Here is a 27,890-nt window from a genome sequence, read left to right on the forward strand (position 1 = left end):
CAGCTAATACTTTAAGGGGATAGTGGTGTCAAATAATGTATTTATCTCATACAATTTTTTGCTCTATGAAATCTTGGCCCCTCAAGTCTTAGTTGTCTTTGGCAGCTATGTGATACCTTCTAACAAATGTTTAAATTTTGTCCAGCTTTTCTAATTATTGTAGTAGGAGTATTGGCCTAAAACCAGTTTGAAATTTTTGCAAGCACAGTACATAATATATGATATGGTTTGACTCTGTGTCTCCACCCAAAACTCACCTCGAATTGTAATAACCCCCACGTGTCAAGGGCAGGACCAGGTGGAGGCAATTGGATCATGAGGGTGGTTTCCCTATGCTGTTGTTGTGATAATGAGTGAGTCTAACAAGATCTGATGTTTTGTAAGCATCTGACATTCCCCCTGCTTGCACTCACTCCACCTTGCTGCCTTGTGAAGAAGGTACCTGCTTCTCCTTTGCCTTCTGCCATGATTGTATTAACACTTCCCTCAGGTCTCCCTAGCAATGCAGAACTCTGAGTCAGCTAAGCCTCTTTCCTTTATAAATTACCCAGTCTCGGGAATTTCTTCATAGCAGTGTGAGAACAGACTGATACGATATACTATTGAGTTATCACTGTATATATTATGGTTTTATACAATTCAGAATAATTTATTTTTAGCCATGACATATGTAACTATGAATGTGAATGTGTATTTTTCTTTGCTTATCATTGTAACTAGTTCCAGGGTTCTTTTTTAGGGAGCAACTTCCTTTGTTAAAAAAAAAAAAAAAAAAGCCCGATACTTGTTTTTTGGAAATTGTGGGGTCTCTGAGATCACGGTTTGGTGGTGGTAAGAACAAAGCAAAACAAAAAACAGAGGAAAGTATTAAAATTTTTTGGCACAAGATACTAGACATTTAGAAGATAGAGTAGAATAGTGAGGCTGAAGCAAGGTAAAACTGAGACATTTCTTTTTTTTTTTTTTTTTTTTTTGAGACAGAGTCTCACTCTGTCACCCAGGCTGGAGTGCAGTGGCATGATCAAAATGAAACATTTCTGATGGCAGCTGAATGTTCTGAGAAAGTGAAATATTTGCTCTTAAGATATTCACTTTTCTATGACACAATATCCTTATATTACCTGAAATATTCAGAAAAGTCCTTTAAACATAGACAGTCATACTTTTGTGGATGATTTTAAAGAAAATAAGGGAAACGAGGGTGCCTTGAGTGCCTTGTTAGGGACAGCATGAAACAACCACAAAAAAAGAGGAGCTCAGAAAGATGAGATACTGGTGAGAGAGAGCAAAAATTTAGTGGAAGGAGGAAGCAAGAAGCAAAAGAGAGAAGTAAAAATATAAATTCCTTAAGAATTTTTTTTACAAGAATTTTAAAGAATTCTTGTAAATTCTTTTTAATTTTTTTTACAAGAATTTTAAAGAATTCTTGTAAATTCTTGTAAAAAAAGAATAAGTTTTTAAGAATTTATATTTTTACAAGAAGCAAAAGAGAGAAGTAAAAATATAAATTCCTTAAGAATTTGAAGAAATCTTAAGGAGGACATTGACATACGATGGGGGACTCAAACCACATTTTTATATACGTCTCAAAGCACAGGGCCCCTCATTGGATGCCTGGGTAACTTTTATATGCATACTCAAGACTCAGGTATGTATTCTCACCTCCTTTACCAAAGGATCTGTGATCATGGTGAAATGTGGATGAAGGAAATTTCAATAACATATAAATTCAATCTCAGAAGGTTGAGCTTCAATCCTAGACCTTTGGCAATGTTTTTCACTTCAGGAATTCTTCATTTAAAATGCTTCTGACCTGACCCTTAGAGTTTTTCTAGAAACAATTAACAAATAAAAACACTGTCTAGGAGATGTATATGAAATTAAGCCAGATTAATACAACGACTACGAATTAGAATAGAGCATACAACTTTTCTCTTTGATAATATGTAGTGAATTTTCAATTATCATTTGTTTATTGTTTATGAAAAAACTTTAAACTTCAAGCTGATGTTCTTGCCACCTCTAAATCCTTTCATTCTAGAAGAATACATAGTTCCATACAACATGCATTACCACACTGTAATCAAAGAAATATAATGAAAATAAGTTGTGCTATCCTCATCCAGGGATATTTGCCTCTAAGCATTTGCTGGATGATCCTAATTACCTCTACTTCTACAATTATAAGAGTGAAAAATTGGAGTTCCTGTTGGTAGGAAAGATTGAAGAAACTTTCCTCCATCCCAGGTTCCATCTTCAGAACTCTTGCTCCTTTTACCTTCTCTGTATTTTTCACTGGTGCCTTGGATGTTTACCCTGGCCACTGCAGCCCAGCTCAAGCAGGTGGACATGTTATACTTTGTTAGAAAGAAAAAGGGGAATTTCAGGTTACCAACAATGTATGGCTAAGGTTCTCTTGTAAGTTACAGTGTCATGTATTTTTGAAATATTATGGCTCAAGACTAAATTCCAAAGAGCTCCACCACCATTACTACAGCTGAGATAACAGTACAGGTTGAAATGTACCAAACAGCCCTTTCTGAAAGTCATTTACCATCACTCCTTGTAAGCATTTAATATTTAAATTTTTCTTTTTGCGTTTTTTTTCTATAGTCTGATCCAAATTAAGCTAATATAACAGCCATCTTGCTCCCAGAGCTTAGGACTCCAAGTGTGGCTTATGCTGGACCTTCTGTGAATCTCATTTTCTCACTTTCTTTCTGGCCTGTAGAACAGGACTCTTTCCCTGGTTGTGTTTTTCTTTTCCTTTTGAACAGGAGCTCTACTCATGTCTATGGGGCTCTTACTTTCACAGATCATTTTCTTCTTTGAGAATATTTCATCATTCCTCTACTAGGTGTGCTGTGCTCACTCTTATACTGAATGGTCATTTCCAAAGTCTACACTTAAGCATCCTGATCCTTGAGATTATATTACTTCATTATACTACCCCCAGTAGTGGTGTTACACATCATTTGCATTTCAAAAGCAATGTCCACAGGCTTTAATCTGCAAAGTACTCAAGACTTAACATTAATGATTGAATAGAGATAGTGCTGGTACATTTTCTGGATGTATTCCTTAAGCTCATAATGCAGGATGATATGGTAATATCACCTTAGTGAACTATGGAGGCTATTGTGTATAAAAACAGGGAAACCCTATAGAACCATTTGGTGGTACTGATAATGGTATTTCCATTAGTGTAGTGAGTTACTTTTATAATGAAATCTTAGAGGCATTCATATGTGTTAAGTATGCCAGAGGAAATATTCAAACATGGGTTTTATATTCTTTCAGAAATTATTCCCAAATTGACTGATGTTACATTTTTTTTTTTTATAAAATTCATTAAAAGCAGGAAGCCATAGGGACTTCACATACAGCTTCCTCCTCTCACTTGCATAGTGACTTACCTGTGATGGCCAGCTGAGTCACAAAGAAGGTCATTCTTGACTTCCTCTTTCTCCTCCATGTGGAAAAAAGCACAACGGAGTTTCCAACAATGGTAAAAACAAAGAGGACCCACAGAGTTATCAATTGCTCAGTCTGCAAGAAACAGAGAAAAATAAAACCAGTGTACCAGTGAGAACCGGGGTTCTTTACAGAATGCATGGCCCAGGCTTTGGTGCTGGATTTCTTCCTCCTAGCCCCATATCCCTACCTTTGGAAGCTCTACTCTCAAGAAAACAATGACAAAATAGTCGTCATTTACACCAGCTGCAGAGTAAATTAATGCACCTTTTAAAAATCTTTTGGAAATATACGTCAAGAGACAAAAGGTTTGTATTCTTTGGTCAAGTAATTGTAACACTATGTGAAACGTAGGTCAAGATGTGAAAAAGAACACCCCTGTCACAAAGATGTCCATATTTATTATAAAAGGAAATTAGAAATTGTTTAAAGATAATAGGGTAGCTAAGTAAATAAAGCACTTCAATTCAGTGAACTATTACAGCATAGCTATTAACAATGACAACCATGAAGGCTATGTAGCAATATTAAAAATACCTATAATATAATGGTAAGTGGGAAAACATGATAAAATCATATACTGGGTATGATTACAACTCTGTAAAATTATATACATAGCAAAAAGGCTGAAATACAGTAAAATGTTAAAAGCAGTCATATTAGGGTATTGTAATTATGGGTTATCTTTTGTTCATTTGACAGAATTTTATAAGACAGTAATATTAAAGTTCTACTGAAGAATGTTTCAAGGTTTATATGTTGAAATTTAATCCCCAAAGCAATGGAGTTAAGGTAGAACCTTTAAGAAATGACTAGGTCATGAAGGCTCTGCCCTCATGAATGGATTAATGTTGTTATTGTGGGAGTGGGTTAGTTATTGCAGGAGTGGGTTACTGATAATGGAATGAGTTCAGTTCCCTTCCCTTGTCCCTCTCTCACCCTCTCACTTTCTGTCATGGAATGATGCAGGAAGAAAGCCCTCACCAGATACCAGCACCTTCCCAGACCCTGGCACTGTAGAAATAAATTACTTTTCTTTATAAATTACTCAGTCTTTGGTTCTGTCATAGCAGCATAAAACAGATTAAGATAAATGATTAATTAGTAAAAAAGAAAAAAGCAGGAATGCTATTAATCTAACAGTCCTTCTAAGAAATTTTCTTTTTTTTTTCAGACAGAGTCTCGCTCTGTCGCCCAGGCTGGAGTGCAGTGGCATGATCTCAGCTCACTGCAAGCTCTGCATCCCAGGTTCATGCCATTCTCCTGCCTCAGCCTCCCAAGTAGCTGGGACTACAGGCACCCGCCACCATGGCCAGCTAATATTTTTTGTATTTTTTAGTAGAGACGGGGTTTCACTGTGTTAGCCAGGATGGTCTTGATCTCCTGACCTAGTAATCCACCTGCCTCAGCCTCCCAAAGTGCTGGGATTATAGGTGTGAGCCACCACACCTGGTTTCTAAGAAATTTTTTATGAGCATCTTCATGAGTCCTACACTTTATCAATCTGATATTTAGGCTCTCCATCCTGGATTTACAGATTGGTTTCTGAGATCCTAGGTGGAGGTCAGGGCCTTGGAACTGCAGAATTGTGGAAATGAGGATAGGCATTGTGGTGACGTTGGGGGAGGATGAGGGCTGCACAACTAGAGTGGGAGGATGACAGGGTTGGAGAGCTCTGCAGATAAATCATGTCCAGCATACATATGTCACTTCCCACTTGGAAGGCAGCATCTTTGCTCAGCTTCAAGCCACACACTTTTTCTCTGGCTCTTTGATGACTAGAGGGGTCATATCCTGCATAACTCATTTCTCTAGCAGTCTTGAAATGGGTGATAAAGCATCAAGAATAAAAACTAATTGTTATGCAAAGGACTGTATTGAGTGGAGGGAGTGAATTTTTGTAAGAGAATTCTCCCCTTTGACATAGATGGACAACGGTACTGTCAGTAGCAGATACAGCAAGAGAGGCCTTTGATGTCGTGGACTGACACTTCCCATTCAGGTGGTGTGCCAGCAGTGGGACATAAACAAGTGGTTTGAATTTGGAGGACCTCTCTTTTAAAAAACACTGGAACAACTTGCAGACTAACCTAAGCAGTCAGGTGGCTTGGAAGTCTCCATCAGAAGGTCTCACTGACACCATGGTGCTGACAGATGAAACAGTTGAGGGACAGGATTGGGGATAGTGTGTCTATGTTCCTCAAATTGTTCTAATATAATATTCTATCAGGGAGGATGATGGTGCCCTGGGGGTGTCTAGGTTCAGGAAAGAGCCCATCAAGCATGTGGCCTGGCAGGTAAGGTATGACAGAAGGCCATCAAATACTTTTGGTCTCTGGAATGAGCTTTGGTGTGAATGGCCCAGGGTAGTGCTGTGACACAGGTTTTGGGCCAGCCCTCCTGTGCCAAGCTCTTCAGTAGTTCTCTTTCTTCCCTATTCCTTGTTAACATTCTGAGTCTTCTAGGGAAGCACCCCAATTTTCCAGAAGCTTTTCCACCTGTGTAGCATGAGCTTGGCTATGAGCAGCTGCACATGGCAGAGGCCTTTGGAAAGTGCTTCTCAAAGTATGGTCCATGGCCAGGGTAATTATTTAACCTGCTTTGCCTAGGACAGTCCTAGTTGTCAACTGCTGTCCCAAGATAATTATTTAAATTGCCCTTTCTCTCTCAAAAAGTGTCTTTGGTTGGATAGTCAATTATATAATCACCCTATCCATGGGTCCCAGTGAGTGGGCTCCAAATATCATAGCCCAGTCTATATCAATCCCTAAAGATGAATTATTCTCTCTCTCTCTCAGCTTTGAAAGATTTAGGGGATTTAGAGGTTTTGGTTAGTTCATGACGTGATGTGGGGTCCCTGGAGACCTTTCCAGAACTGTGCTCATTGAATATGGCACTTCAACGCTAGAGTTGAAGGAGTTCACAGCTCTAGTGGGTCACCTATATCTACTTCCGCAACCCCATGCTGGAGGCTGGGATGGCCTCACCTTTCTGGCTAAGGCCACCCTACATGTCTTTGGCACAGCTAGGAGGCTGAGGAAGTGTTTCAGCACACTGTCTGGCTGGAAAAGAGGTGCTATCTCTTCCGCTGCTGCTGTTCATCCACGTGAGAGAAGAAACTGAATCCACAAGGCCCTGCATACCTCTGCTTACCTTGTAGTTGCTTGATGTTGCAACGTGTTCATGGATGTGGGGTGAAGGGTGTCCTGAGGTCAAAGTTAACAGCAGTTGACTAGAGCTAAAACTGTCAAAGGGGCAAAGTTCCATCCTCACCCCTGTGCCCAAAATGACAGGAAAATACAGCTGCGCATCAATCTTCTATGGCCCCTGCCAGCTGGAACCATCCTCCAGGAATGGGTAACCAAAAAGAATGTTGGCATTTCCCATCCTAGTAAAGGGAAGATTGAGACTCAACTCTCCCTCAGGTTGGGACTTGGTCTGGGGATGGTGGCAGGGCAGAACTTGAGCCTACAGAATGAAGAGCTGAAAGGGTCCCAAAGGATTGTGTCAAGAAGTGGAAGACATCAAGAGTTTAGGACTATGCAGACGATCTGCCTGACACAAAATATACAACATAAAAAGTGCACAATATATATACATACACATTACTTAGTAATCATAGAGTAAAAGCCCGTGTAATTATTACCAACATCATTTAAAAAAAAAACCTTTATCAACACCAGAAAGCCCTTCATGTGCCCCATGTAAAACTCTATTCTGTCTCTTCTAGAAATTACCTCTAACCTGATTTCTACTTATTTAATATTTACTGTTACCACTTATATATGCATCCATAAAGAGTGCTGCCTGTTTTCCAGCTTTATAGAGTGGTTTTATGCCATGTGTTTCTTTTGTCTTGACTCTTTGGTTTATAATTGCAAGATTCGTTCTTGTGATTGCAAAAAGCTGCAGGTTTTTCATTTTTATTCCTATATAGTACTCCATGGTGTGACTATGCTGCAATTTATTGATCCCATGTATTTAATAGACAATTGGGTGGTTTCCAGTTTGAAGCTATCAGAAACAATGCTATAGGGTACTGTACTTTTTTTCTCTAGTACATATTCTGGGTATGGAAATGCTGGGACATGGGAGAAACAAATCTTAAACTTGACTAGGTTATGCCATGATGCTCTCTTTAGTGGTTCTGGGTAGCTTTACAGTTTTCTTCACACTTTTTATTCCTAGGTATTTTATATTTTAAAATTTCTATTTTAAATGACATATTTCATTTACACCATTGTATTTCTCTAACTGGGTAATGTTGGTTTATATAAAAATAACTTACTTTCATATATTTACTTTGAAGCCAGCCAAGATATAACTTGTTTCACTAATCTTAATTGTCATTTCATTAATTCTTTTGTATTTTTAGTGGAGACTATCATATCAATGGCAAATGATAATTTTCTTTCCAACTCTCAAAGATTATTTATATTTCCCATTTTATTGCATTGGTTAGAAGTTTCAGAACAAAGATCAGATTATCGTATGCTAGAAGGCATTCTTGTTATGTGTAAAATCAATAAGGTTTTCTCTGGTGGTTTATTTCTTATGGTCATATCATGTGAGCTTCGTAAATATTTGCTATGCAATTCTTTACATAACATTTCTGCAATTATTTTTATAATGTTGATGAATTATCTACATAAGATCAATTTTTGATATTTTTTGTCTCATTTGTGATCAATTTTAACATTTTGTATTTAGTATTAGGATTAGTTTATTTCTAACTAGTAGTAGCATCATTTCAGTATATACTTATAAATAAAACTTTTGAATATTATTATTTAAATGATCTCTATACTAATTTTAAAGTTTACCTTTTATTCCTAATAATTTTTGATTACACATTTTAATGAAATATATTATTTTTTTTTTTTTTTTTTTTTTTTGAGATGGAGTCTCGCTCTGTCGCCCAGGCTGGAGTGCAGTGGCGCAATCTCGGCTCACTGCAAGCTCCGCCTCCCGGGTTCACGCCATTCTCCTGCCTGAGCCTCTCCGAGTAGCTGGGACTACAGGCGCCCGCCACCACGCCCGGCTAATTTTTTTTTTATTTATTTTTTAGTAGAGACAGGGTTTCACCGTGGTCTCGATCTCCTGACCTCATGATCCGCCCGCCTCGGCTTCCCAAAGTGCTGGGATTACAAGTGTGAGCCACTGCGCCCGGCCAATGAAATATTTTTATTTGGCTTGTGATTTTATGTCTATTTCATCTTCAATTACATAACTTACAGTAAGTCCTCACTTATCATCATCAATAGGTTCTTGGAAACTGTGACTTTAAAGTGAAATGAACTAGCAGGCCCTGAATAATATCATTTCCTTCAACATTATGCCATTGATAAGAAAAAGAAAAATCACTGGTTTTATTATATGTAGTTTTGCTTAAAGTCACAGTTCCCGAGAACGTATCAAAACACTCAGATGATAAGGGAGGGCTTACTGTTCTTTTCTTACATAACTCTTTTTGCCTTGAACTATTTCCTAATATTAATTTTGCCAAACTTGATTGAATCATATTTCTATTTTAATGGTATATCTTTATCTATATATTTCTATGTTGTTTCATTTGCTACCAAGTATTTCTCCTGTAAGTAGAATATAATTTTTGTTTTTGACTTAAACTGAGAGTCTATTTTTAATAATGACACTGATTCATTGTAATTTATTGTGTAACTGATATGTGAGATCTTACAAGGTTTTTAAAGTTTGTTTTTGTATTTTAAAAATATTTTCTTTGTCATTTGTGTTTTTATTTTAATTTGTTCACTAGTAATTTGAAACAGTTATTCTCTTTTATCGCATGTTAACTTTTAAAAAATTTAAGACATTGAATGCTTAATTTTTAAGTAACCACTAAAAATCATTCAAATTTGACTTCACACTGAGAAATCAAATTAAGAGGCTTTAAAACTATTTTATTTCCCCAACCCCAGGTTCTGTTAAAATAATCTGTGATTTTAAAATTTAGATTATTAGCATATTCTAGTATAACATACTTTTCTTTTTAGGAGATCATATTCTGCTTTCCATTGTTTACAGTGAAGTTTATAAAAATTTCTTTTTTTTTTCTTTTTTCTTTTCTTTTTTTTTTTTTTTTTGAGACAGAGTCTAGTTCTGTCACCCAGGCTGGAGTGCAGTGGCGCGATCGCGGCTCACTGCAAGCTCTGCCTCCGAGGTTCACGCCATTCTCCTGCCTCAGCCTGCCGAGTAGCTGGGACTACAGGCACCCACCACCATGCCCAGCTAATTTTTTGTGTTTTTAGTAGAGACGGGGTTTCACTGTGTTAGCCAAGATGGTCTCGATCTCCTGACCTCATGATCTACCCGCCTTGGCCTCCCAAAGTGCTGAGATTACAGGCGTGAGCCACCGCGCCCGGCCACTATGTCCCTTTTCTTAATGCAATGTCCTTTCAAGCTCTGCTGAGAATACAAATAAGAGATTTTCCAAGATTTACTCCTGTTTCTTTTAGGGAATCTGTTTCATAAAGAGAAGCATGTTGATGCCTTAAAGCAATTTCTTCTTTAAAAATTGCAATTAGCTGGTCATGGTGGTGCGTGCCTGTAGTCCCAGCTACTCGGGAGGCTGAGCCAGGAGAATCGCTTGAACCCAGAAGGCAGAGGTTGCAGTGAGCTGAGATGGCGCCACTGCACTCCAGCCTGGAGACAGAGTGAGATTCTATCAAAAAAAAAAAAAAAAAAGAAAGAAAGAATTGCAAAGCCTTGTATCATATCCAGCATTTTTTCTCAGCCTGGATGGTGCTGGGGGATGGTTTATTTCTACACTTGTGCAGTACTGTATTGGTCTCTGTTGAACTTTCATTCTTGGATGAAGAAGGAAGAGAAAAGTTAAAGCACTTGTGATGTTTCTTTGCCAGATCAGAAATCCAGGCCTCTATGGTGGGAGAGGTGAGAACAATGTCTGGGAGCAGCCAAAGAAGGAGGCAAGGGTGGAATGGGAGGAAGATAGTAGATACAGGACTGTTTTCCTTACTGAGGCTCTGTCTTCACTGGCACCATCCATGGCCTCGCCCAAGTTTTACTTAGCCAGCTGTCCACACTCCTTTAGCTGGGAGAAAGCACTGGCCACAATCCTCCTCTGTGAGGTCTGCAGCATTCAGTGAATCTCCCACAGAAATTTGCTCACTGGAGGTGGCCCCAGCCTCAGTGGATAGACTCTGAGTAGTGGAATCCCCTGGGGATGGTCTATTTTCTGCTGAACCCCCAGGAAGGCCTTTACTTCCTGTCAGAGAGCGGAGGAGTCTGTCGGCCCCTCCCTCAGAACGTCTTACCTACTCTACACCTTGTGGACATTCATCCAGTTTTCCAGCAGGTGGAAGGGAATGGGGAAGTCATCGACCTTCCCTATTTCCTACTTCTGATATGGAAGGCTTTTCAACTGAAATTACATTCTGATAGCCTTTTGGATGAGAGTTGGAAAGAGGAAGAGAATAAAGTAAGTGAACTCAGGGTAGTTTTGCATTGGAAGTCAATATTACATTTTCAGACTATATCTCTCTTTCATGTTCTCCTTTCCTCATGTGAGTACAGGCAGGCCATGTTTCCAGAAAATCAATGCTGAAGTGAGTAAATGGTCTGCTTTTCACATAGAGAGTCGGCATTTATGACTCTGGCAGCAAAGTTCACATTTCCAGAAATGAAGTTTCTGTCTAATGGAAGAGCCTTCTGGTCCCCAGTGGGCAGAAAATGGCTGCTTTCTTTATCTTTGTAGAGTACAATCCGAACCAAGGGATCCAGTCTTTTCAAAGTAGTCCCGGGGCTCAGATCTGCATTGTTGGAAGTTCAGAGTGACAAGCACTGCATATCAAATCATGCTGGTTTGGTATATCAGTGAATTGGAAATCATTCCCCGGGGCTGGTGAGTCAGTGATCGCTTGGACTGGGCTTTTGTTCTGGACTATGCTTTGGGATGGTAAGTCCAAGGAGCTCTGTAAACAGATTGGGGTCTATTTTCCTTTGATTGGCTGATGTCTCTAGGGCAGGCTGAGCAAATCCTATAAATCAAATCCCCCCCACCTCCACATCTTTTGGAGTTTTCTATTGGAAGATAATCTCACCTTACTTCATAGGCTTCAGAACACTTCCAGACATAGGAAGCCTCCCCGGGCAAATGCTTTTGGGGTCTTCCTAAGAGCCATGTTGATTTATCGGTTTATGAATTCATCTAACATCTATTGATTTCCTACTCTATGCCAGACACAGTGTGAGGTGTTGGTGCTACAAGAGAATAAAACAGGTAGAGTGTATACGTTGTACTCAGTCAAATTTAAATCCTGTTTCACTGACTAGTACAAGGGTCATTAAGTATGAAAACACTCAGCTGCTTGCTCCTTTATTCGCAGCCATATTATGGGTGCATGTCCCCCTCACCACCCACAGGCACACAGAGACACACACAAATCTCAGATAATCTGGAGAGTCATGGTAATGGTGATTGAGGAAACAATTTCAGAGGAGTGAGAATATCACAACTAGGTGAGCCTCGTGGAAGAAAAGTTGATAGGCTTTGAAAGCAACCTGACCTGGACTCAGTCTTTGCTACTTGTTGGATGTGTGATAGGTTGTAAGTGATAACCTCTCTGACCTCTTATTTGTAAAATGAGGATGAAGACAAAACCTATCTCGGGATAGTTGTGATGGGTAGATAAGATGATGAAGACAGAGATTTTTAGCTCAGTGCCTGTTACATAGTAGATATGCAATAAAAATTGGTTTATCTCCTCCCTTAGGTTTGCGGACTACATATGTACATATGAGGGGTGATAACTAACACACTACCTTTTCAGAGTGATGCTTGAATTCACCCTGTTCACCCTATTTTCGGTACCAGTCTATTGGAATTTCACTAAGCCTAAGAAGCATTCTCCCTACCCACCCCCCACCACACTGTGCTGATGGTGTGTCCCAACACCATCCCCAAACTATTGCAGAATATAGTTGGGCATAAAATGCCCCCTAGTGGTGATGTGAGGCAAAATTCCAGCCAGATGGTCCAATACTGAGTGGAAATAAGAAATGTATTTAAAATGTTTCAATAACTAAAGATTGGCCTGTTCTCAGCTCAATTACATGGTTGCTGGCACATGACTGATTGGCTTTTAACCTCAAGTTAGTCAAGCTACACAGTGACATCAGTTTTCTGCAGACTTGGAGAATTGCAAATTGGGATTTAGAAAGATGAATTGCAGGGTTCCTTTGATGATGGTGATGCTGCCACAGGGCTGATAGCTGGGATGTAGCTCCATAAGCCATGCTTCCAGAGCCAAAAGGATGCCCATGCTGGCAGGCACTAAGTCTGGGTCACAACTCCACCCCTGGCATCTGTCTGGCGCATAGAAGGTGCTTAATAAATCTCTGTCAGATGGAAACATGATTGATGACAAGTGCAAGGCTACTTACAAGAATCACAGAAAAGGTCATTTGAAATGGGAATTATCTCAGGAAATACAAGACATTAGTTACTCTAGTTGATTCTGGATCTGTCAGGCTAGTCTGGATTTATCTAGATCCAAGGAATAATGATCTCCTTTTTCAGTTAGGTGCTGAAAACTGGAAGACAAAAAGCCTAAGTATCTTTAACAATTACAGGGTGAAAGGGAATGAAATAATTTGAGTGAATCACATTAATCCAGTACATGGCTGAGTTTGTAATGTATGTAGTAGGTGCACATAAATATTTTAGATTGATTGCCATGTGCCAAGCATCACTTAAGAAGGCTTACATATTGCTCACTTAACCATCGCAACCTGACCAACAAGTTATCACTGTCCTCAATCTTATAGGTAAGGAAATGAAGCTCAGAGAAGTTACTTACCTGGGTTACTGGCTCATTAGGTGATGCAGCTGGGATTTGAATGTAGCTTTGCTTAACTGGAAAGACCATGCCCTGCTTACTCTAGTAGTTTTCTGCCCCAGTTTTGGCTTGAAGATAGTGAAAGTTGCCTCATTTACTTTCAATTTTCAAGGGGGAGACAAATCCTCATTTTCTTTCTGAGCCAAAACTTGCCTGAAGCTGGGTTTCCGGGGCTGGGTTGGATTCATGACTGTCTCCCCCAGGACTGAGCATAAGGTCCATGCATTGGAGGAATGGAGGGAATCTATGACAACATGTGGCCTCCACACAACAGTAGTGATAAATGTCACACAAGATGCAGCTACATCAACTGTCCTGGGAGTCACAAAGCTTTCCGTGCTCCTCATGTTTTCAGGGTTTGTTTTAGGAAGGTTGTTATGTATGTGATGTTGAAGATGAATATCTGTAACACAGGAAGGAGCAAATATCTGCTATTTTCCAATATAGGAAATAAAGTATAAGAAAAAAAGGTTTCAATGATTTGGTGTCACTTCTCAGTGAGAAGACAATGAAATTCTACTGCCCTGTCACTGAGACTTCTGTGGCTTCCATCATTCACAGCACCAGGCTCTGAGGCCTACTCAAAGCCTCATTAATTTGCTTAGGTGAGTTGGCAATATCAAGTGCAAAGACTGAAAATCTCTAATTTTATTAGGGATCAGTCACAGTGTAACACAGAGACATACATGGGCACCTGATTTTAAGTGAAACAGGTAGGAGCAGATAGCAAAGTTCTGTGTTGCTGAAGCTGCTTAATTAGACTTGGAGAATGAGACACAATGTGAGGATGTGGTGACCCCTGGGCAGTAGCTGGACAGTTGGTAATCTGTCGTTCAGGAGGTCATCCAAACTTCTTCCCACATCTCACCCTACCTGCTGCTACAGAAGCAATGCCAGGTGGTCAATAACCAGTCAAGGTCAACAAGGAGGCCTGAAGGTAGGATTGGGCTAGTTCAGGAGGGCCTGCCATTTTTCTCCCCAACAGCCATCTCCTTCTGATGATGCCCCTTTTTAAAATCTGTCTCTCCTCTACTTCCCTGCCATCAACCCCTGAGTAACCCAACTGGGAGACTTGCTTGCAAATACAGTTGAATTATTGTCATCACGACCTCCTGTTGGCAATTACATTTTCTAATTGTTTTATCATGAACTATGGGGATTCTATCCCGGATTACCCAGGACTGTCATCAGTTATAACACTCAATTACAAAAATATGTATGACAAGATTTTTTAAATATTCACAAAAAAGAAACCTGTATAAAGCTACATATAAATTTGGTTGCTAGCTCAAGTTTTAATACCTTTGTAAGGCTTTTCATATCACTTTAACAAGGGTCTAGAACAGGGATGAAGAGAGATTGCACCCTCTGCAATGCCTCTAGACCTGTCTGGAGACTGGCAAGACAAGCTGACAAGGGCCTTCTTTCATGAAGAACAGAGAATGTGGATGGGATGGGAGGTGCAGTTGAAGCCTAGGCCTGTTGAATTGGAGAGTGGGGCTGTGGACCACGATTGTTCCAAGTAGTTGTGAACTGACAGTCAATCTGTGAACTCCCATGTAGTATAGCAGAGGGAAAGGCATTTACCCTGAGGAGACAGCCTTGGCTTACATGTTGGTGTAGAAATGACACTAAGGCAGAAGTGGGAAACTCTCCTGAAAATCATGGAGCTGGAGACATGATTATACTGGTTTGTAATCTGTACAATCAGATTCCGTAAACATTTCTGAGAATCTAGTATCAAAGTTCAACATACTTTGGGGATATAAGGGAGGCTAAGACAAGGAGCTTCTAGTCTGATGGTGGAGGCAGGTATGTCAACCAGAATTTTCAATGTGAACTTCTATGATAAAGATGTTGTAGAAACCCAGATAAGGAACATGTAATAGAACCTGGGGAGGGACTGGTCATGGTTGGTCAACAGGTATAGCCTAGAGAGACTGTTATGCGAGCTGAGTCTGAAACAATGAGTAGAAGTAGCCAAGCTAAGAAGTAGGGTGCCTGGCAATGCGTAAGTGAAGGCAGAGAGTGAGAACTGCAGGTTAGTGAGGACAGATAGTGGCCATTCAGGGACTTTTGAAATAGTAACAACAGAGAAAGGTTTACAATAAGAAGCTGGAGCTCGGTCCGAAAGCCAATTATTTCAATAATGGGACAAGGTCTAGGGCCTGTGTCATTGTCCTGAGTTATAAGAATGTGCTGTCAGGAGGAGAGATTCTTGTCCATCTGCAATCTTCCTCAGTTGTCTTCGCCTGAATTGCCTTTGCCTTACCTCTCAACACCATCATTACAAGTGACGGAATGTAATACTAGCACCTTCAGACTGGGACTGTTCAGGAAAGCGATTCAGTAGACTCTGGATTACTGCCTGACATTGATTTCTTAGTTTAGTCTCCAGGACATGTTGAATAACTGCATTAGTCATTTCTACTCTGACCGGAAAGACATAGACATTCGTTTGGAGTTTTCATCATCGGTACCGTGGGCTGTAGATCATGCTTTATTAACAATGTTAATCTCCCACATCCTAAACATTCTCATTTCGATCAGAGCTTGGCATCTGGGACTGCATTTGCGTTACTTTCGAATTCAGTTTTCTGGTTACTAGTGAATCCTTGAATTTCACCAGACACAGAAATGCCAATGTTCTGCAATCATTTTAATGTGAATCTCTTCTTGCAATTTGTTCTTGGATCACAAGAGGACTTCCAAATTAACCACTGATAGCATGTATTGAAAGCTTTGAAACAATTAAATTCTGGGATTCCATCTGAATTCCCATAATATAGCAAACCACAGATGTTAGAAATCATTTGGAAACCCACTGGGCTTCAAGTCTATGTAGTAATTAATATTTGCTGAATAAACGAATGAAATGTCAGCTATATAAGAAGAACTGAGATTAACATTTAAATTGGTATTTAAGCTCTAGACTCTTGAAATATGGAAAACATTTGAGTAAATTAAGTCCAAATCTTTACAATGTCGTAGGAACCAAAGTAATTACTATGTAATAAAAATACCCAGAATGTACTATTCCTGATGATCCACGTAATTAAAATAATAAACCTTCAGGAATTTGTTTTCTGTTCTGGAGGTGCTAATACAAAGGGAAAGTGCCTGACAAACTTTCTCCTGGGGGCTCACGTTGGCTTGGACCTGATATTTAAAATTCATCCGGGAGGCTCAAAATCAAGTAGCTAAAAGAAACCATGAGGAGCGAACACAAAGATGGGCAGAAGCAGATGTAAGGACCAGGGAATGGAGTTGAACATCCTGGGAGATGAGAACAGTAGGGGAGGGGGCATGAGAGAGGCTCAGCAGAAGGATTCCTGCTGCAGAATCTGGAATTGCTATCTCGCAAGCTTTGTTTTCTGTGCAGCTTAGTTGGATGGCTGGGTAGCAAAATGTAAAAGGCTAATGAGTTGGTGTGCACTCAATTCATACGGCCAGTCGTCTGCCTTTGTTTTCATTGGCTGTCTTGTTCCCTTACCTGCATTTCTGGATCTCTTAGTGTGCTCTCTGGGTCATGCAAGCCTCGCTTGCTTGGGTTCATTTCTGGGCTTCTGCAGAGTAAATAGATTCTTCTTATTTACTCTCATGGAAATACAATGCACACAATTTATTTGAGAGGTGGCATGGCGTATCTTACATGGTTATTTTGTTGTTTAGAATAATAAATGTAATATGTGCTCACTCTAGAAAATACAGTAAGGTTTTACACAAAGATAAAATAAAAATCATCTGCAAAGTAACTTTCAGAGAGAATTTCTTACTTTTCCATCTTGGTATTTGTTTGTTCTATATTTTATGAGTATATATAAAACTTGAAATATATTATATTTACTGTGCTTTTAAAAACTTTTAACACTGCACAAAGAGAAATCATTATTATAGTTGCATAGCATTTCTTAATATTCCATTCTATGGTTATATCACAATTTTATTATTCCATTGTTAGAAACTTACTTTTTAATAAAACAACTTAATGCAGCCTTTGTTTCTGTTTTTGCATGTTTCTTTAGTATACTTATGGTATAATCCTGCAAATAGAATTACCAAGCAAAGTCTGAATACATTATTTAAGTTTGCTGTATATTACCAAATTGCTCTCCAGAAAAATTGGGTTAAGTTGTCCTGATTTACTCTCCCACAAACAGTTTTACACAACTGTTCTGTGCTTTATATATTATTTTCCTTTCATCTTTATTTGATATATCTCATATTATGATGAATTATTGAGTTTGTATTGTTCAGACCACTAATAAACAATATTTTTTCACACATTCTTTTAACTCTGTATTTAATCTAAAATTGTTTTTATTTCCCATGCCCATTTTTCCATTAGAAATATTATTTATTTTCCCTCAAGGGCTCTTTATATATTAAGGACTTTAACTATGTTATATTTTTATATAATTAATGTATATACTATTAGCTATAATATTATATATTTATTTTTATTGCGAATAATTTTCTTAGTTTGTTGTTTCCCTTTAAATTTTTGTTTTTAGGCTTGAATAATGCTTGCTAATCCTAAAATTAGTGTCATCATTATATAATTTTTCTAGCTATTTTGTAAAAATTTAGTTCCACCATTTAGCTGAGATTTACCTTACAACTTTACATAAGAACCATTACTCACCCACTACTTTTGTTGCCAAAATATTAGTTCCTTTTTTACTAATTGTGGTAGTTTCTTTGTAACATTAAGTTCATGTATGTACCAGGACTTTATTTTCAGGGCAAACTATTTGTTATTATTGATCTATCTGTCAATTATTTTGCTAGTTCTGTAATGTTTTGCCTACTGTGGATATACATTTATTAATAATTAATAGGGAAACATCTTTCTTCCCCATAGTTGTTTGTGTTCAAATTTCTGAGCTTTTCTCACCTATTTTTTTAAATAAAAATTTCAAATTATTTAATCAATTTAAAACAATCACATTGAAGTTTTGATTAAAATTGTTTCAAACATTATATGCTAATTTGGGAAGAATTGACATCTTCACGAAATTTAATCTTCCTATCTTGAAGCACCGCATGTCCTTCCATGTATTCTGTATATTTCAGTAATGCTTCGCCTAGAGAATTAATGCTATCTTAAATCTGAATAGTGCTTTCCAGTTTATAAAACACTCTCATTTTTTCACGATCCTCTCAACAGCTGAGCAGAAGCTCCAACTTGGATATTTAGAGACTGCAGTTCTTGTCCTGACTCTACCATCTACCAGCTATGAAACCTTGGGAAGGTCACTTTACCTCTCTGGGCCTCATCTGCTGAAAGAGCTAGTTCTGTTCGGTTATCTGGTAGGTTCTTTTGGGAAAGCACATAATGTAGCAGAGTGTTTTCTGAAGTGTGTGCCAGTGGTCATTATTAGAGGTAATATTGTAATGCTCTGTGGTCAAATAGATTTGGAAAATGCATGTTAAAGAATTAAACAAGTTTCTTTTCTTTACTTTTCTTTATTTTTGGAAACAGTCTTGCTCCGTCACCCAGGCTGGAGTGCAGTGGTGTGGTCTCGGCTCACTGCAACCTCTGCCTCCCGGGTTCAAGCAATTCTCCTGCCTCAGCCTCCTGAGTAGCTGGGACTACAGGCACCTGCCACCACGCCTGGCTAATTTTTGTATTTTAGTAGAGATGGGGTTTTATCATGTTGGCTAGGCTGGTCTCAAACTCCTGACCTCAAATGATCCATCCACCTTGACCTCCCAAAGTGCTGGGATTACAGGTGTGAGCCACCATAAACAAGTTTCTTTACTGTAAGACTTCTCACAGAGTTAAATAGGTGAATGCATCATCTAAGTATATAATGGTGTATAATATGTGGTCCTTCCCAAGTTCTTTATTCCACATCCCCCTGACAACTGCTTAAGAACTCTCATAATTAGAGTTCTGTGGAACAACCTCTGGGAAGTTCTGATATGGTGGAAAGAGCATGCATCTCATCTGGGTTATAATTTTAACCCATATCTGGGTTAAAATTTTTGGATTATTAACTATTGTGTGAACTTATCTTCTCAGAGCCTCACTTTTCTTTCCTCTAAATCAAAGAGGATAATGCCTGTCTCAGAGCTTTAGGAGTTGCATTAGACATTACTGAGCACCAAGATTCCCTGCCTTTCCCAGCAGGAGGATTACGTTTCTCTGCTCCACTGATATCAGACATGACCATGAAATTACTTTGGCCAATGAATAGTGAGTGGAAGTCATATGTGTTATTTCTGGGCAGAAGCTTATGAGAGCCAGGGCAAAGTTCATTACTCTGTATCTCTCTAGCTCTTGCTCTCCTGACTTCAGTATTATGGAAGCCTGTGTTGACATGGGGCTTCCATCAACTGGTTCCCTGAGAGATTACAATACATGGAGTCCCCTTGTTAACCTGTGATGGACATGGGACATGAGTAGGAAACAAACATTAAAATATTATGGTTTTAACCCACTGAGAATATCCAGTTACTTGTTAACCTGATTAATGAATGAAATAATCAATAGAAAAGACTGAGTGGCCTGATAGAGTTGCATTCATTACATTATTCTAAGTTTTATTTTAGGCTCATAGCTTCTGTGTTCTTGAATACTCTTTGCATTTTAATCTTAACCTAGACCAAAAATCCCAAAAAGGGACTAAATACATTGGAAAGGGAATAAATGTATTCTTAGCCAAAAGAATATCTTCTATCTGCATGGATTGTTCTGTGTTGCCAAGGGTTAGAGTCTATAATAATAGGTGAAAGATGAGAAACCTGCATTTGAGCACTCACAATATTCCCTTTCATTTTTTATTAAATTATGACTTGTGAGTAATGCTCCTTGTGTGAACACTTTCGTTCAATATCTGTATGCGAATGGAATTCTGAGTGCTGTGGGGATATCTTGGGTCTGATTCAGAGGCCTGGGTGAATCGTGGCTCTAGCCCAGCAAAAGAGTTTTGGCTTCTTTAATAAGGAACTCCAAGAATCCTTTAGACTCTGTCCAGAGGGGATAGGGAGTAGGAGTTTATTTTACACTAACATTAACCCCCATAACATGCATTAGGGGGGTTATGAGAAGAGACATTTGAGGGATGGAACTCAGAACTGTTTTACTCAGAATGGTTTTTTTGCTAATACTTGGAATCAGTTTATTGAAGAAAGAAGTTCTGATGAGATAAAAGAGGGATGGTGAGAAAGGGGGAGAAAGAAATGTTTTTTAAAAACTGAGCATGCAAAGTCCAAGCTGAATGCCCTGGTAAGGATGAGGGCAAGCAGATAAGGCTGGGAAAGAGAGGCTTGTGAGAGGGCAGGGAATCTTCATGAGGGTTCTTGTGAGTCTTGTCAAAGTTATGATTGCGTCTTGTTCCTTTCCAACCACCTACTCCTGTCTTTAGAAGGGGGAGAGTCCCAGGAAGTTTCTTTTTTGTTTATCTTTAGCAATGTATGACTAGTCTGGGTGGGTGGAGAGTCTTTGAGGGTGGAGTGTCTGGAAAGGTGGAGAATCTGAGTAAATGGACAGGCGGGGAAAGTGGAGAGGCCAGGAGGGTGAAGAAGCTGGATGAATGGAGAGTCTGGGAGGCTGGCCTTTGAGGGGGAAGAGCATCAGTCCTCCCCTACCTCCCACCTTCTCTGGGCTTGGAGAGGATTGTCACAGATTAGTAAGCAGAACTCCTCCATGACTACCCCCCTTTCTCCTGTCTCTCAAAACCGTTCCTCCCACATGAGAACTGGCTCCATTCCTACTTCACATCCAGGCAGGGATGGTGGTTATTGTTCTGCACCCAGGGCAGAAATGCCTGGGGCTAGAGCAGCCCTGTGGTGTGCTCAGGGTCCCACAGCATAAAACTGGCTGCCAGGTCCAGAGCCCATGGCTCCAGCTCACATTTTGCTTGGATGTTTTAAGCTGTCAGGAAAGGATGTGATTCCTTATGCTTTTTGGAGGAGAATAAAAAAATCTTCTTATTGAGCCATCATGAAAAAATGAGCAAATGTTTTGGGTAGTTTTTTGAGCTGATGTTTTTAGAATGGTTTTAGTATTTTTTCATAAAATTACATAAGTGAATGGCATTGTTATTATCTGGAATGTAGAGAACCATTTGAAAAATGTAAGGCCCTTTTCTTTGAGGAGGGGGAGAAACTTTTACTTTCTTGATTACTCAAAACCATACAATCTAGTCTGAATCAGTTTTTATAAGAATCTATTCAATCTCTTTGTAATGTAGATAATAACAGGACAAAAACCATGGGCAGAGCCAGCCTCTATACCCTCCAAATGTATAAATAATGCAATGTCTGCTTGACTCTCTGGGGGCCACGTTTTAAGATCTTGGCTTCGATACTGTCAATGTCATATTACACTTAGTATTTATATCAATTAGGAAAGTATTCAGCTTAGCAGTGGCTTAAACAAAGATTTAATTTTTTTTCATATAGTAAGAAATCTGAAGATATGTTGCTGCTGAACTCAATTTGCTAAGATTCCCTTGGCTTTTCTTCCTGTGGTCACAGAATGGCTGCTGCAGCTCCATGCATCGTGTCTGAATTCAAGTCGGGGGGACATCAGAATGTCAGCAATATCTTTCTACTTTCATCAGAAAAGAAAAAACCTTTATTAGAAATCTCAGAGACTTCCAATTAAGCTTTCCAAACTGTGCTACCTTTAACTGCAAGGGAGACTAGGAGAGTGAGTACTTAGCTGGGAAAGTGAGAAGAAGGTTGAAACTAAGTATTGTTTCAACCAAATGGCATCCTGGGTTACAGAAACCTATTCTCTTTCCCTTTCCCTTTTCCAGGCTCATGTAGTGCCTCTACTCACCAATCCTACTGATTTTTCCCAAAATCCGATAGCATCATCATTATTCCTTGTCAGTACTAAATAATATAGAACATGGCTTACTGTGATGTCACGAATCCCTCCCAAATTATGACACCTATAAATTCAAGCCAAATGGTTGGTGAATAGGTTTAAGACTTTATCTACCCAAATTCATTCACATGAACTTATTGAGATATTAGCAGTAAACTTGTTTTACAGATTATTTCTTGATATACTCTTTCATTCAACAAAATATTTATTGACCTTTTATCTGCTATGTGTCAGTCACTGTACTAGGAATAGTAGGATCTAAAGGTGTCCCTAAATAACTGAAATCTAGTCTGTGTGTGTGTGGGCATGTGTGTCTGTCACTGTGTATTTGTATGTGTCCATGTATGCTCATGGGTGTGTGTGTATGCGTGCCTGTGTGTGTGTATGTAGGTGAACATGCATGTCAAGAGAGGAACCATATTGCACAGAGATTCTAAGTGCTTTGGGAGCAGAGGGGTAGTGATGTGATGATGCTGGATTACTGAACGATTCTGAAGCCTTCCCAAAAGAGAAGGCAATTGAGGTTAGTGTGATATCAGAAGAAAAAGGTGTGAGAAAGGCATATCCAGAAAAGGTAAACAGGACCTTGCATCCTCAGACTATGGTAAGACAGTGGTAATACAACGTGGTCCAGGATGTGAAGAGAGGAGTAGAGAAGGTGATTGGGTCAGAATGTGAAAGGCCAATAGGCCAGGCCCAAGGATTTGGGTTTTATCTGCCAGAAGGTAAGGATCAAATCTTTAAAGCCGTGCATTATACCCTCAACCCTGGGGGCATTTCTCTTGCCCATCGAGGTAACTAATTCTTGCCAATGGAACTCAGTCAAAGTCATGTGTCATTTCAGGCCAAAGCCAACAAGAGAAAGTTTACCATCTCCCCTGGAAGCCACTTGTTCTAGAAGCTGTAGCTACAAGTTGACCTGTTTGCTACTGCGATATGAGGGAACAATAAACCTCTGGTGTGTTAAACCACAGAGATTCAGGGTTTGGTTTTTGCTGTTGGAGAGCTTAACCTATCCAGACCAAAATCAGCTCAGAATCCTCTTTCTTTTCTTTCTTATTGTATTTTTACCTCATCTTAACTTTTAGGAAGTTTACACCTTTAACTTCTCTCAGACTTTAGTTTCATATCTGCTCAAAGAAAAATAATGCTATTTTAATTCCCCCTAGATCTGATGGGAGGTTCCAAGCTGATATTGTGAAATCATATTGCAAACTGTGAAGTGCTGACAAGACTAATAGATCTATCATTTTTAGGCAGCCATCAATATTGCCTAAGTGGGAAAACAAGAACCTTGATTATTCCTTACAACTTCCTCATGACCTTGGGTGATTTTGCCATCTGTGGCCTGGAAAATCTTTACACCAGAGAAGAAGCCATTTCTTTCTTTCTCCAGATAGGGCATAATTTGCTCTTTCTGCAAATAGCCTTTCATGTAGTGGGCCATTAAGTTTGCTTAGATAGTAGCTAGACATAATATCAGGATGACAAAGTAAGAAATAGAATTTTTCCCTCTATATCTATATCTTATTCTACATTTTCATGGTGTCATTTTTTTTAAAAAAAGAAAAGAAACAGCTTAATTCACGACTATCGTTTGAGGACCACCTGCATATCAAAGCTGTCCTGAAGTGCTTCCACCTGCCGTGGTCTCTCTCAGCATCTTCCGAAACTTCTTCCTTACAGCTAATGCTGCCTCCTCACCTCTCAGTAGTTGTCTTGAGAGAAGAGTGGAATGATGAACTCCTGGGACTCTAATTATGAATAATGAACACTACTGGGGGCTGCTCACTGTTCTTTAAGGCTATACAAGCATTCTCTCACTTAGCTATTCACACCAACTCTCTACAGGACATGCAATTATTAGCTTTGTTTATTGGATGAGGAAACTGAGACACCGGTGGAAGTAAAGTGCCCAAAGTCACTCCGCTAGATGGTATGGCACTGGGATTTGACCCCAGAAGTCTGGCTGTAAAGCCTGCTCTCTGAGCCACACTGCCTCATTGGAAAGATGGAGAAAGCTCAAAAGCCTGAGTTTACTTGGGGGACTGAGAGGTCCAGAGAGAAGCTCAGTTTACTTAAGAAAAATAGGGTTTGATTTCTTATCTACCTGAGTGCATGGCTTGAAACATTCTTACTTCATCAACAGGAAATTATTTCAAGGATGGCAGAATGACATTGTGAAGCATGAATGGATGTGCTTCTTTCCACTTCTTTGATACACTGTCCACCAGCCCAGGCAGCAGCACTGTCCTCAGAGTGTACTCTTTACTCTATCAATGCAGACAGAGAGAAACAAGTCAGCACTGGGCTTTCAAAATACCTCATTGAGGATGTCTTAAACAGCTGAAAGAGAAATGGGTTTTTCTGTTGCAAGAGGTTGTGACTTTTGAGCATTCAGACCAGAGAGCCTGGAATAATAAATTCGGAGGAACACTGTGTCATCAATTTCCCCATGACAGGGGGGTCGCTGAGGGCAATGGAAGGGTTTGATGGCACAGCAGTGGTGTGAGATGCCGGGGAGATGCGAGGCAACCGAGACAATGACAAGAGGGTATTGGATTGCCCCCCTCCAAGGGTTAGCAAAAAGGGGAGGAAGAGAGAACATTTGCTACATTTGGGGAGCACAGGATTGGAAGGGCGCTGAGGTCTACTTACTGTGTAGGGACCAGGGAAGGACAGTCTCCCAGGTTTTCCCATCTATCATGAGGTGGAAGTTGTATAGCGTAGGTGGCTATGTGGGATGAGAGAGGGCCAGAGATGCTCCATTTTGTTTTCTGCAGCCCAAAGTTGGTAGCAGTCAAACTTTCTATTCCTAGGAAGGAGGCAGAAATTATAGCTGGGATTGAGAGACAGGGATTCAAGCACCCTGTACCAGGAGAGAATGTGGCCAAGGGACATTACCCCAGAAAGCAGTGTGGGCCTGACACAGGTGGGATGGGAACCCAGATGAAAGTCCAGAATGAGGATGACCACATCTGAGGGACAGACAGGTCTTGTTTCAGCTGATGCCAATTTGCTCAGATCCCTCACTAGATCAGACTCTCTTCACCTTCCATCCCCTACCCCCACTCCCCTCCCCCCTCACACACACATACACACACACACACACACACAGAGAGAGAGAGAGAGAGAGAGAGAGAAATGCACTACAGAAGCACTGCCCCTGGAGTTAGTTGCCTTCCCGAAGCCAGAAAATGTGAAAACTCTTCCTGGGCTGAAAAGCTCTGCAATGACTAGGCTTATTCTGAATTAGCTAAGATTATGCTTCCTGCCATCAGATGCATTAGTAATGCAAAGAGAAATTTAGCTGAGGGAAATTTCCTTTTCAAATACTAGCGTCTATAGTTTGGAAATTGCGTGCCATCCTCGGCCTTTCTCATTTGCGTGAAGTGAAATTGGACACACTGCACGGTAGAGTTTACCCAGGGTCAGGGATTGGAAAGCAGAGCACTAGGTCTGGGTAGCAGAACTGGCAGGAAGGAATAATATATTTAATAATGATTTAACCGAGCAAAACTCCCTTAGGAGCAGCCACAGTATTCAACTGTAGAAACTCAAATTGAACATACTGAGCGAGACTAATTAGAAAAGAATAAAAAATACATGATGTAAATGCAAGACCGCTTGTTACAAATTGCAGGAAATACATTTGGGGGTTGGGACATGAGGGATTCTAGATTCCAGGAAGGACATCACTGACACTGTCCTGGGGCCAGGGCAGGAAGGGAGAACGGCAAGCTCTGGAAAGATGTGAGCCGTTGAGATGACAGTCACAGGTGAAAATGCCAGTACTTGATACGTAGAAGAAGGTCTTAGAAATGAGTTGTCAACCAAAATGTAGTGACAACAAGCATGGTCTACTTAAGCTTCTTAATTTGAGCTGCCTTGCAAAGGCATAATGTGAGATAATTGGGACATGCGTTGAGTTGAAATTTGCTTTTGTTATATTAATGGAGGAAGAGTGTGTTAAGAAAATTAACAGTAAGGCAGTGTGGCAGGGAGGGTGTACAAAGGGAACAAACTGTGTCAAATCACCCTCCAGCACTTAGAAGCAACCATTTACATAAAAACAATAGTTAGACTAATTATGTATCACTTGTAACTATCTACCAAAGGAGGCGCAATAAAATATTGTTGTTAGGTGATATTTAGCAGTCTTAGTTCATGTTTCCGCACTCACCTATCAGTAATAAAACTAAGTTTCATTTACATTATTTTATAATTTAGGTAATTCACTAATCAAGACAGGTCTCCCTCCCAGTTACTTCTAATTAGGTTTCTCATTATGTATCAGAGATTCAGGAAACATTGCTGGTGAATTCACCAGCAAAATTAAGGGCTTTCTGTGTGAAAAGTTTTCTATTTGTTTTGCATTTGGACAGCCTTATATTCAGATACCTCATTTATTTTCTGATGAGCCGGTTCCCATTTCCCCTTGAAAACTTCTGGTAGATTCTTGAAATGCATATAATTCCTTAATGGCAAGACCTAGGTCTTGAAGAGGTGAGCTGGATGTGATCTTAAAAGTACACAAAACTGGAAACTGTGAAGGGAGCCAGGGTCTGAGCTGAGAATCTTGAACCCAAGACCATGTAGGGTTAGTTACACAAGGCCTATGGTAGAAGATGGGAAGGGTGAACCCACCCCAGCCCTCTCTGGTCATTTCCAAGAGCCTCACATGCTTATGAAGGTGGAGTAGGTTAGAGTGGTGGGAGCAGAAGCCAGAATTCAAGGGTGGAGGTGGGAGGAAGGAACAGACTCTAAGCCTGTGAAGGAAGTGCCAGTAATATCTAGATGGGGTGCTTTGTCTCCTCCCGAAAGAGCTTTGGGGTTCAGAGGATAAGAACTAGAATGTGAGATGGGAAACGAAGTCAGGAGCCTAGGTAAGTGGACTGAGCAAGACAGCTGAGACTAGGTAAGGCTGCCATGTGATAGAGATGGATTCACCAGGGCTGGACCAGGTACCTGGTACCAGCTCATGGTGCCTCAGCTAATTCCATACCCCACCCACTGGAATCTAGAACCGACTTTGGTCCCATTGGTTTAGAAATGGATTAGGGACAAGCTGAACATGCTTGCAGAAAGGGACCTGGGTGAGTATAGAGACCAGGCAGGTTAGGGGCTGATGGGTGGAAACTTGGTTAATGAGAGCCCCACCCACCTCTGTCACAGGGAATACACACTTTCTGTTGCTTATTTGACAAAATGCTGGTAATTGGAAGAAAAAACACATCACAATTTGTTTATGCAGTCAATGTTTATTGAGTATGACTAACATAGTGGTAGGTCCTGGGAGAAAATATGACACAAATATAAGGCATTCATTTTACTCAAGGAGCTTGAGGACTGTAACACATTCAGCCAACACATATGGAAATAGCAGTTTAAGACAGAGCTGCATTAAGTGGCAAGAAGAGAGGTACAGTCTGTGACACTAATGAAGCTCAGGGAGGGATGAGTCAAGGAGGGCTTCGTGGAGGAAGCAACCCAAGCTGAGCTTTATAGACTGGGTAAAATTGAGATAAACAGATGAAGATGGAAGGCAGGTCCGGATGGAAAGATACACCATGGATTGTGAGAATTAAATGAGATACTTCACAGAAGTCACTTGCTAAGTGAGTCTTGTTATGACTCTTAGCACCAAGAATGCCCAAAGTAAATGAGATGTATGGTTGTTGCCGTTATTTCTG

General features: G+C 39.9%; 1 protein-coding gene and 1 long non-coding RNA gene across 4 annotated transcripts in view; one reads left to right on the forward strand and one right to left on the reverse strand.

The window, feature by feature from the left end:
* NPSR1 (neuropeptide S receptor 1) overlaps positions 1-27,890 on the reverse strand; it is a 186,989-nt gene that overhangs the window by 156,703 nt on the left and 2,396 nt on the right. For all 3 annotated transcript variants that reach the window (XM_003279195.3, XM_012496688.2, XM_030796830.1), the window contains exon 2: positions 3,417-3,549. In XM_003279195.3, coding sequence (XP_003279243.1) covers positions 3,417-3,549 — 133 coding nt within the window. The remainder of the gene's footprint in view (positions 1-3,416; positions 3,550-27,890) is intronic.
* Positions 1-27,890, forward strand: part of LOC105737764 — a 168,532-nt gene that overhangs the window by 38,013 nt on the left and 102,629 nt on the right. The gene's annotated exons all lie outside the window — the stretch shown is intronic.

The sequence above is a fragment of the Nomascus leucogenys genome, chromosome 17 (genome assembly GCF_006542625.1).
Source record: "Nomascus leucogenys isolate Asia chromosome 17, Asia_NLE_v1, whole genome shotgun sequence".
NCBI classification, from domain to species: domain Eukaryota; kingdom Metazoa; phylum Chordata; class Mammalia; order Primates; family Hylobatidae; genus Nomascus; species Nomascus leucogenys.